Source organism: Bufo bufo, chromosome 4, assembly GCF_905171765.1.
Source record: "Bufo bufo chromosome 4, aBufBuf1.1, whole genome shotgun sequence".
Taxonomy (NCBI): Eukaryota; Metazoa; Chordata; class Amphibia; order Anura; family Bufonidae; genus Bufo; species Bufo bufo.
In genome coordinates this window covers 227,738,670-227,750,759 of record NC_053392.1, presented here as the reverse complement: position 1 = coordinate 227,750,759, position 12,090 = coordinate 227,738,670, and the positions used below count along the sequence as shown (strand labels likewise).

General features: G+C 40.6%; 1 protein-coding gene across 3 annotated transcripts in view; it reads right to left on the bottom strand.

The window, feature by feature from the left end:
* Nucleotides 1-12,090, bottom strand: part of LOC120997970 (probable cation-transporting ATPase 13A5) — a 284,487-nt gene that overhangs the window by 193,015 nt on the left and 79,382 nt on the right. For 2 of the 3 annotated variants that reach the window (XM_040428355.1, XM_040428356.1), the window contains exon 10: nucleotides 8,156-8,320. The exons of the other annotated variant lie outside the window; for it this stretch is intronic. In XM_040428355.1, coding sequence (XP_040284289.1) covers nucleotides 8,156-8,320 — 165 coding nt within the window. The remainder of the gene's footprint in view (nucleotides 1-8,155; nucleotides 8,321-12,090) is intronic. 3 annotated transcript variants of the gene reach the window in all.

Below are 12,090 nucleotides of genomic sequence, written 5' to 3'. Positions count from 1 at the left end.
ATGTCCCAGATGTGCTCAATTGGATTCAGGTCTGGGGAACGGGCGGGCCAGTCCATAGCATCAATGTCTTCGTCTTGCAGGAACTGCTGACACACTTCAGCCACATGAGGTCTAGCATTGTCTTGCATTAGGAGGAACCCAGGGCCAACCGCACCAGCATATGGTCTCACAAGGGGTCTGAGGATCTCATCTCGGTACCTAATGGCAGTTAGGCTACCTCTGGCGAGCACATGGAGGGCTGTGCGGCCCTCCAAAGAAATGCCACAACACACCATTACTGACCCAATGCCAAACCGGTCATGCTGGAGGATGTTGCAGGCAGCAGAACGTTCTACACGGCGTCTCCAGACTCTGTCACGTCTGTCACATGTGATCAGTGTAAACCCGCTTTCATCTGTGAAGAGCACAGGGCGCCAGTGGCGAATTTGCCAATTTTGGTGTTCTCTGGCAAATGCCAAACGTCCTGCACGGTGTTGGGCTGTAAGCCCAACCCCCACCTGTGGACGTCGGGCCCTCATATCACCCTCATGGATTCTGTTTCTGACCGTTTGAGCAGACACATGCACATTTGTGGCCTGCTGGAGGTCATTTTGCAGGGCTCTGGCAGTGCTCCTCCTGTTCCTCCTTGCACAAAGGCGGAGGTAGCGGTCCTGCTGCTGGGTTGTTGCCCTCCTACGGCCTCCTCCACGTCTCCTGATGTACTGGCCTGTCTTCTGGTAGCGCCTCCATGCTCTGGACACTACGCTGACAGACACAGCAAACCTTCTTGCCACAGCTCGCATTGATGTGCCATCCTGGATAAGCTGCACTACCTGAGCCACTTGTGTGGGTTGTAGACTCCGTCTCATGCTACCACTAGAGTGGAAGCACCGCCAGCATTCAAAAGTGACCAAAACATCAGCCAGGAAGCATAGGAACTGAGAAGTGGTCTGTGATCACCACCTGCAGAACCACTTCTTTATTGGGGGTGATTTCACCGAAGTGTGATTGACTTGGAGTTACATTGTGTTGTTTAAGTGTTCCCTTTATTTTTTTGAGCAGTGTATTATCATTTAGGGTTGTTTCAAGAGGGGGGATTTAGTTAGCCAGGTTTTTAATCCAATTTTATATTTTTTGCTCTTTTAAACATACAGTGGGATGCGAAAGTTTGGGCAACCTTGTTAATCATCATGATTTTCCTGTATAAATCATTGGTTGTTTTGATAAAAAATGTCAGTTAAATATATCATATAGGAGACACTCAGTGATATTTGAGAAGTGAAACAAAGTTTATTGTATTTACAGAAAGTGTGCTGTAATTGTTTAAACAAAATTAGGCAGGTGCATAAATTTGGGCACCACAAAAATGAAATCAAATCAATATTTTGTAGATCCTCCTTTTGCAGAAATGACAGTTCCTTTAGGTTCCAATGAGAGTCTGGATTCTGGTTGAAGGTATTTTGGACCATTCCTCTTTACAAAACATCTTTAGTTCATTCAGGTTAGATGGCTTCCGAGCATGGACAGCTCTCTTTAAGTCACACCACAGATTTTCAATTATATTCAGGTCTGGGGACTGAGATGCCCATTCCAGAACGTTGTACTTATTCCTCTGCATAAATGCCTTAGTGGATTTTTGCAGTGTTTAGGGTCGTTGTCTTGTTGAAAGATCCAGCCCAGGCGCAGCTTCAGCTTTATCACTGATTCCTGGACATTGGTCTCCAGAATATGCTGATACTGAGTGGAATCCATGCGTCCCTCAACTTTGACAAGATTCCCAGTCTCTGCACTGGCCACACAGCCCCACAGCATGATGGAACCACCACCATATTTTACTGTAGGTAGCAGGTGTTTTTCTTGGAATGCTGTGTTCTTTTTTCTCGATGCATAACGCCCCTTGTTATGGCCAAATAACTCAATTTTAGTTTCATCAGTCCACGGAACCTTATTCCAAAATGAAGCTGGCTTGTCCAAATGTGCTTTAGCCCACCACAAGCGGCACTTTTTGTGCTGTGGGCGGAGAAAAGGCTTCCTCTGCATCACTCTCGCATACAGCATCTCCTTGTGTAAAGTGTGCCGAATGGTTGAATGATGCACAGTGACTCCATCTGCAGCAAGATGATGTTGTAGGTCTTTGGTGCTGGTCTGTGGGTTGACTCTGACTGTTCTCACCATTCGTCACTTCTGTCTATCCGAGATTTTTCTTGGTCTGCCACTTCGAGCCTTAACTTTAACTGAGCCTGTGGTCTTTCATTTCCTCAATATGTTCCTAACTGTGGAAACAGACAGCTGAAATCTCTGAGACAGCTTTCTGTATCCTTCCCCTAAACCATGATGGTGAACAATCTTTGTCTTCAGGTCAATTGAGAGTTGTTTTGAGACCACCATGTTTCTACTCTTCAGAGAAAATTAAAAGAGGAGGGAAACTTACAATTGACCCCCTTAAATACTCTCTCATAATTGGATTCTCCTGTGTATGTAGGTCAGGGGTCACTGAGCTTACCAAGCCAATTTGAGTTCCAATAATTAGTTCAAAAGGTTTTGGAATCAATAAAATGACAACAGTGCCCAAATTTATGCACCTGCCTAATTTTGTTTAAACAATTATAGCACACTTTCTGTAAATCCAATAAACTTCATTTCACTTCTCAAATATCACTGTGTGTGTCTCCTATATGATATATTTAACTGACATTTTTTATCGTAACAACCACCGATTTATATAGGAAAATCATGACGATTAACAAGATTGCCCAAACTTTCGCATCCCACTGTATATATATACAGTACAGACCAAAGGTTTGGACACACCTTCTCATTCAAAGAGTTGTCTTTATTTTCATGACTATGAAAATTGTAGATTCACACTGAAGGCATCAAAACTATGAATTAACACATGTGGAATTATATACATAACAAACAAGTGTGAAACAACTGAAAATATGTCATATTCTAGGTTCTTCAAAGTAGCCACCTTTTGCTTTGATTACTGCTTTGCACACTCTTGATGAGCTTCAAGAGGTAGTCCCCTGAAATGGTTTTCACTTCACAGGTGTGCCCTGTCAGGTTTAATAAGTGGGATTTCTTGCCTTATAAATGGGGTTGGGACCATCAGTGGCGTTGAGGAGAAGTCAGGTGGATACTACTGAATAGACTGTTAGAATTTGTATTATGGCAAGACAAAAGCAGCTAAGTAAAGAAAAACGAGTGGCCATCATTACTTTAAGAAATGAAGGTCAGTCAGTCAGCCGCAAAAGGGCCAACAAGTGCTAAGCATCTGTGGGAACTCCTTCAAGACTGTTGGAAGACCATTTCAGGGGACTACCTCTTGAAGCTCATCAAGAGAATGCCAAGAGTGTGCAAAGCAGTAATCAAAGCAAAAGGTGGCTACTTTGAAGAACCTAGAATATGACATATTTTCAGTTGTTTCACACTTGTTTGTTATGTATATAATTCCACATGTGTTAATTCAAAATTTTGATGCCTTCATAGTCATGAAAATAAAGAAAACTCTTTGAATGAGAAGGTGTGTCCAAACTTTTGGTCTGTACTGTATATATAGATAGATAAATTGAGATTGAACAATCCCCCCCCCCCAAAGAAAAATATAAAAATCCAACTGCGTGTAAAAGAACTTCACGGAAACGAACGATTTGAGGCTTGATGTTAAATTTCACATTAACACTCACAGGTAGATTGCTGCATTACCCTGTGTATTTCTGCAGTAACCATGTACATATGCTGGTGAATTAAATTGCAACCATGTGGAAACTGAATATATGCAAATGGGAATTGCAGCCAGAGCACCATTTTGCCGTGATTTTATGTAAATTAGATCATGTGGAAACAGCCTTACTGTGACCAGGAGTGCTGATTAGACTAAAACCTGTCAGTCAATAGCACTGACAGGATCTCAACCAATTAAAAAGCAGCTCTGCTAGAAGGACTGTTGCCTGTGTGATCAGTCTGGCGCTGAGCCCTGCTGCTGCGAGGGGGAGGAAACTGGCTCAGGACCTGGGGACACAACTAGCAACACAGAGGGCCATGAGATGAGGAAGGATTCTACATATAATGTAACTGGTCTTAAAGCGTGCCTACATGTATAATAGTGTGTGTATGTAAGAGTGCATGTATGACAGTGTGTGTATGTAAGAGTGCATACATGTATGACACGGTGTATATAAGAGTGCATGCATAGATGATAGTGTGTGTATGTATCTAATAGTGACTGCATGTATGACAGTGTGTGTATGTAAGAGTGACTGCATGTATAACAGTGTGTGTATAAAAGAGTGCCTGCATGTGTAGAAGTGTGCATGTAAAAGAGTGCTGGCATGTGTAGAAGTGTGCATGTAAAAGAGTGCCGGCATGTGTAGAAGTGTGCATGTAAAAGGTAACAGCATATGTATAAGTATGCGTGTAAAAGAGTGCTGGCATGTGTATAAGTATGTGTGTAACAGAGTTCTGTTACTGTATCTATACACACAGCTTGGTTCTGTTACTGTATCTATACACACAGCTTGGTTCTGTTACTGTATCTATACACACAGCTTGGTTCTTTTACTGTATCTATACACACAGCTTGGTTCTGTTACTGTATCTATACACACAGCTTGGTTCTTTTACTGTATCTATACACACAGCTTGGTTCTGTTACTGTATCTATGCACACAGGTTGGTTCTGTTACTGTATCTATGCACACAGCTTGGTTATGTTACTGTATCTATGCACGTAGCTTGGTTCTGTTAGTGTATCTATGCACGCAGCTTGGTTCTGTTAGTGTATCTATGCACGCAGCTTGGTTCTGTTACTGCATCTATACATGAAGCTTGGTTCTGTTACTGTATCTATACACACAGCTTGGTTCTGGTACTGTATCTATACACACAGCTTGGTTCTGGTACTGTATCTATACACGCAGCTTGGTTCTGTTAGTGTATCTATACACCCAACTTGGTTCTGTTACTGTATCTATACATGCAGCTTGGTTCTGTTACTGCATCTATGCACAAAGCTTGGTTCTGTTACTATATCTATACACGCAGCTTGGTTCTGTTACTGCATCTATACATGCAGCTTGGTTCTGTTACTGCATCTATGCACAAAGCTTGGTTCTGTTACTGTATCTATGCACAGAGCTTGGTTCTGTTACTGTATCTATGCACAGAGCTTGGTTCTGTTACTGTATCTATCTATACATGCAGCTTGGTTCTGTTACTGTATCTATGCAAACAGCTTGGTTCTGTTACTGTATCTATACACACAGCTTGGTTCTGTTACTGTATCTATGTACGCAGCTTGGTTTTGTTACTGTATCTATGCACACAATTGGTTCTGTTACTGTATCTATGCACATAGCTTAGTTCTGTTACTGTATCCATACACGCAGCTTGGTTCTGTTACTGTATCTATGCACACAGTTTGGTTCTGTTACTGTATCTATGCACGTAGCTTGGTTCTGCTACTGAATCTATGCACGCAGCTTGGTACTGTTACTGTATCTATGCACACAGCTTGGTTCTGTTACTGTATCTATGCACATAGTTTGGTTCTGTTACTGTATCTATACAGGCAGCTTGTTTCTGTTACTGTATCTATGCACAAAGCTTGGTTCTGTTATTGTGTCTATGCACGCAGCTTGGTTTTGTTACTTTATCTATACACACAGCTTGGTTCTAGTACTGTATCTACAGTTGCAAGCAAAATTATGTGAACATGTGAATGATATGGATTTCTGTACAAATTGGTCATAAAATGTGATCTGATCTTCATCTAAGTCGCAACAATAGACAATTACAGTCTGCTTAAACTAATAACACACAAAGAATTAAATGTTACCATGTTTTTATTGAAAACACCATGTAAACATTCTCAGTGCAGGTGGAAAAAGTATGTGAACCCCTAGACTAATGACATCTCCAAGAGCTAATTGGAGTGAGGTGTCAGCCAACTGGAGTCCAATCAATGAGATGAGATTGGAGGTGTTGGTTACAGCTGCCCTGCCCTATAAAAAACACACACTAGTTCTGGGTTTACTTTTCACAAGAAGCATTGCCTGATGTGAATGATGCCTCGCACAAAAGAGCTCTCAGAAGACCTACGATTAAGAATTCTTGACTTGCATAAGGCTGGAAAGGGTTATAAAAGTATCTCCAAAAGTCTTGCTGTTCATCAGTCCACGGTAAGACAAATTGTCTATAAATGGAGAAAGTTCAGCACTGCTGCTACTCTCCCTAGCAGTGGCCGTCCTGTAAAGATGACTGCAAGAGCACAGCGCAGACTGCTCAATGAGGTGAAGAAGAATCCTAGAGTGTCAGCTAAAGACTTACAAAAGTCTCTGGCCTATGCTAACATCCCTGTTAGCGAATCTATGATACGTAAAACAATAAACAAGAATGGATTTCATGGGAGGATACCACAGAGGAAGCCACTGCTGTCCAAAAAAACCATTGCTGCACGTTTACAGTTTGCACAAGAGCACCTGGATGTTCCACAGCAGTACTGGCAAAATATTCTGTGGACAGATGAAACCAAAGTTGAGTTGTTTGGAAGAAACACACAATACTATGTGTGGAGAAAAAGAGGCACAGCACACCAACATCAAAACCTCATCCCAACTGTAAAGTATGGTGGTGGGGGCATCATGGTTTGGGGCTGCTTTGCTGCGCCAGGGCCTGGAAGGATTGCTTGCATCGAAGGAAAAAGGAATTCCCAAGTTTATCAAGACATTTTGCAGGAGAACTTAAGGCCATCTGTCCACCAGCTGAAGCTCAACAGACGATGGGTGTTGCAACAGGACAACGACCCCAAAGCATAGAAGTAAATCAACAACAGAATGGCTTAAACAGAAGAAAATATGCCTTCTGGAGTGGCCCAGTCAGAGTCCTGACCTCAACCCGATTGAGATGCTGTGGCACGACCTCAAGAAAGCGATTTACACCAGACATCCCAAGAATATTTCTGAACTGAAACAGTTCTGTAAAGAGGAATGGTCAAGAATTACTCCTGACCGTTGTGCATGTCTGATCTGCAACTACAGGAAACGTTTGGTTAAAGTTATTGCTGCCAAAGGAGGTTCAACCAGTTATTAAATCCAAGGGTTCACATACTTTTTCCACCTGCACTGTGAATGTTTACATGGTGTGTTCAATAAAAACATGGTAACATTTAATTCTTTGTGTATTATTAGTTTAAGCAGACTGATTGTCTATTGTTGTGACTTAGATGAAGATCAGATCACATTTTTTGACCAATTTGTGCAGAAATCCATATCATTCCAAAGGGTTCACATACTTTTTCTTGCAACTGTATACACACAGCTTGGTTCTGTTACTTTATCTATGCACGTAGCTTGGTTCCGTTACTGTATCTATACACGCAGCTTGGTTCTGTTACTGTATCTATACAGGCAGCTTGGTTTTGTTACCTTATCTAAGTACAAAGCTTGAAATTGTTATGGTATCTAAGTACTGATCTTGAAAGGGTGCCTAAGTTCAATTTTTTGAGACCAAACTACAGGTATGCGGAAAAAAAAACAAAAAAAAAACAACTCACGATCCTGATCACTATTTGATCCAGCACCAATATTCTGTTCTCTCCGCCAGTGGTCATGCGCGCTATTACAGCTTTCTATATAAAGGATTATTTTAAAGGATGATGATGCAAATCGGAAAACCCCCTTAAGTGTCAATATTTGCTTGAAACTATAGGGTGGGGCCCCTAGAGTGACTTCTACTGGTAGGCCCTTGGCACCCCTGTCCGACACTGATATTGATGTATCCAAACTAAAAATGACTCTGATAAAACATGTCCCAGTGTTATCTCAGTTATATCATGAAAAAAGCCATTGAAATACACATTAGCTATCAAGTTTTGTTCTACTGCTTCTGTAGGTTGAAGCAATGCGTTAGGGCTGGGATAAACACTTTGGTGAGGTTGGGGATGAGGTAGGATGAGATCAAACATGCAGGTGGTGAAGAGTGATCTGGAGAGCATGGTGGAATGTTGGTGGAAAAGTTGGTTTTAGATGAAAAGGGCTGAATAGTTCTATAGAGGGGCTGCAAGGACTGTAGACCGAGGCTTTCTCTGATGTTGCTGATCTTTTGCTTTTCCTCTAACCTGTACACAGCCTTTATCATCTACTGTAGGATGCCCTGTGTTGACTACAGTTCTCACCTGTTTTTAAGACCAGAGCTTTGACAAATCCCTCAGGAGGTATCTTTATAACTTCTGTTCCACAATACAGCATGTGTGCTCGATAATTTTCTCCACTGTGCAGTTTCCAAGGAATTCCATTATCTACATTTGGTAAAGGAACTTTTGTCACAGGAACACTTTCACCTTAAAGAAAAATTATGCAATTTTAAAACCATGTCAATGAGAAAGTTGCAGGTTTTATTTATAAGAAAGCAGATATGAGAACCATATTTTTATCTGGTTGTTTTATTTCTTGATTATTATGATTTATTTTATTTACTATAGATGATTATAGGGTCAGCTATTTGGCTGCTGCTGTTCTCATCTGTGGACAGCAGTTTAGGGGATTCATTTTATAGCAGCTATTAGAGATGAGCGAATCGAAGCTGATGAAGTGGAATTAGTTATGAATTTCAGGAAAAAATTGATTCGCACCGAATGCAAATTTCCTCGCGCTTCGTAATAACAAATCAGATTTTTCCTAAAATGGCTGCTGCACGTGTGAGGACATGGAGAAAGGAAGTTTGGGAAGGTGGGATAACCCATACTGACATGGATGCAGCCAATAAGCAGCCAGCCAGCCCTGTGATGTCACAGCCATATAAATACGGCAGCCATCTTAGATTCTGCCATTCACCAGCGTACTTAGTGCAGGGAGAGACGTGTCTGCAGGTGCTAGGAACAATGATAGGAAAATCATCATTGTGCTAAAAAAAAAAGATTTACAAGTGGAGGGAAAGATTATTCAAGGTTTAGGGAAAGGATAAGGAGGAATCATTCCACTGTATTTCTGTTGAACAGGGTTCAGTCGGGGAGGTGACAGTCTGGTTAATAGGAACAATCAGGTTACACATTGCTGCACTGACTGGTGATGCAAATTGCCATTATACAGCTTTGTAATTCCCGCAAACCGTTCTTCTGGGCTTGTATTAGTGGGGAAAAAGGGCTTATTAGCCGTTGTGTGGTGAAGTGCTAAAATTACAGCCCTTTTTGTCGTGTATTAGTGGCAAAAGTAAAATAAATTTGCCGCTCAGCGGTGCACTTATCTGTTTTAAAGCCCTTTTTTGTGTGTATTAGTGGAAAAAGGAAAAATATCCTTGGGTGCCTAGCCGTGCTGTCATCTGTTTTAAAGACCTACTGTATTTTGCGTGTATTAGTGAAAAAAAGGAAAAATAGCTTGGCTGCCTAGCGGTGCTGTTGTCTTGTTTTAAAGCCCTTTTTGCGTGTATTACTGGAAAAAGGAAGAATATATTTGCCGCCTAGCGAAGCAGTTATCTGTTTGGAAGCCCTTTTTTGCTTGTATTAGTGAAAAAAGTAAAAATATCTAGGCCACCTATCTGTTTTAAAGCCCTTTTTTGTAGTGTATTAGTGGAAAAGGGAACAATATCTTTGCCGCTCAGTGGTGCAGTGAGATATTTTACAGCACACTTTGTTGTGTATTAGTGGCAAAATACAAATATATTCGCTGTTAATAGTTGTACTTTCCTGTTGAAAAGTCGTTTGTGTAAAAATATAAAAAAATTAGGGCCTAATTGCCATTCAGCGGTCGAGTGAGATATTTTACAGCCCAGTTTGCCCTGTATTACTGGCGAAACACAAATATATTTGCCTTTTGTTTTTTGTACTTATCTGTTGAAAAGCCTTTTTTCTAAAAATAGCAAAAAACTTGGACCTAATTGCTATTCAGCGGTGCAGTGAGATATTTTACAGCCCAGTTTGACGCGTATCACTGGCAAAACACAAATATATTTGCCTTTTATAGTTGTACTTATCTGTAGAAAAGCAGTTTGCTTTAAAAATAGAAAAATACTTGGGCCTAATTGCCATTCAGCGGTGCAGTGAGATATTTTACAGCCCAGTTTACAGTGTATTACTGGCAGAATACAAATATATTTGCCGTTCATAGTTGTACTTATCTGTAGAAAAGCCTTTTGTGTAAAAATAGAAAAAAAAATGGGCCTAATTGCCGTTCAGCGGTGCAGTGAGATATGATTGTTCAGAATAAAAAAAAAAATGTATTTTGTAGGCTCAAATACGAGCTTCAAAATCATAAAAAAGTTTTTAAAAAAACTAAGAAATATATACAAAATTAAAAAAAATATAAAAAGTTGAAATTTCCGTAGAATAAAAAAAAAAAAAAAACACATACATAACAAAAAAAAATATAAACATCATGGGCATCACCGCAACCGAAAATGGCCGTAATATTAAAACATAAAAATATTTTTTCCAATATGGCGAATGAAGTAACAGAAAAAAGGGTCAAAATGGCCAATTTGCCATTTTTTCATTACCAAAAAATTGTAATAAAACATCATCAAAAATTCACACACACACACACTCCAAAATGGCATCAATAAAAACTACAGATTGCCCTGCAAATAATGAGCCCCCAAACAGCTCAGTAAATTTAACTATCTATATACACTCACCTAAAGAATTATTAGGAACACCTGTTCTATTTCTCATTAATGCAATTATCTAGTCAACCAATCACATGGCAGTTGCTTCAATGCATTTAGGGGTGTGGTCCTGGTCAAGACAATCTCCTGAACTCCAAACTGAATGTCAGAATGGGAAAGAAAAATGATTTAAGCAATTTTGAGCGTGGCATGGTTGTTGGTGCCAGACGGGCCGGTCTGAGTATTTCACAATCTGCTCAGTTACTGGGATTTTCACGCACAACCATTTCTAGGGTTGACAAAGAATGGTGTGAAAAGGGAAAAACATCCAGTATGCGGCAGTCCTGTGGGCAAAAATGCCTTGTGGATGCTAGAGGTCAGAGGAGAATGGGCCGACTGATTCAAGCTGATAGAAGAGCAATGTTGACTGAAATAACCACTCGTTACAACCGAGGTATGCAGCAAAGCATTTGTGAAGCCACAACACACACACAACCTTGAGGTGGATGGGCTACAACAGCAGAAGACCCCACCGGGTACCACTCATCTCCACTACAAATAGGAAAAAAAGGCTACAATTTGCACGAGCTCACCAAAATTGGACTGTTGAAGACTGGAAAAATGTTGCCTGGTCTGATGAGTTTCGATTTCTGTTGAGACATTCAAATGGTAGAGTCCGAATTTGGCGTAAACAGAATGAGAACATATATCCATCCTCTCATGGCTACTTCCAGCAGGATAATGCACCATGTCACAAACCTCGAATCATTTCAAATTGGTTTCTTGAACATGACAATGAGTTCACTGTACTAAAATGGCCCCAACAGTCACCAGATCTCAACCCAATAGAGCATCTTTGGGATGTGGTGGAACGGGAGCTTCGTGTCCTGGATGTGCATCCCTCAAATCTCCATCAACTGCAAGATGCTATCCTATCAATATGGGCCAACATTTCTAAAGAATGCTATCAGCACCTTGTTGACTCAATGCCACGTAGAATTAAGGCAGTTCTGAAGGCAAAGGGGGTCCAACACCGTATTAGTATGGTGTTCCTAATAATTATTTAGGTGAGTGTATATACAGTACAGACCAAAAGTTTGGACACACCTTCTCATTCAAAGAGTTTTCTTTATTTTCATGACTATGAAAATTGTAGATTCACACTGAAGGCATCAAAACTATGAATTAACACATGTGGAATTATATACATAACAAACAAGTGTGAAACAACTGAAAATATGTCATATTCTAGGTTCTTCAAAGTAGCCACCTTTTGCTTTGATTACTGCTTTGCACACTCTTGGCATTCTCTTGATGAGCTTCATGAGGTAGTCCCCTGAAATGATTTTCACTTCACAGGTGTGCCCTGTCAGGTTTAATAAGTGGGATTTCTTGCCTTATAAATGGGGTTGGGACCATCAGTTGCGTTGAGGAGAAGTCAGGTGGATACACAGCTGATAGTCCTACTGAATAGACTAAGAATTTGTATTATGGCAAGAAAAAAGCAGCTAA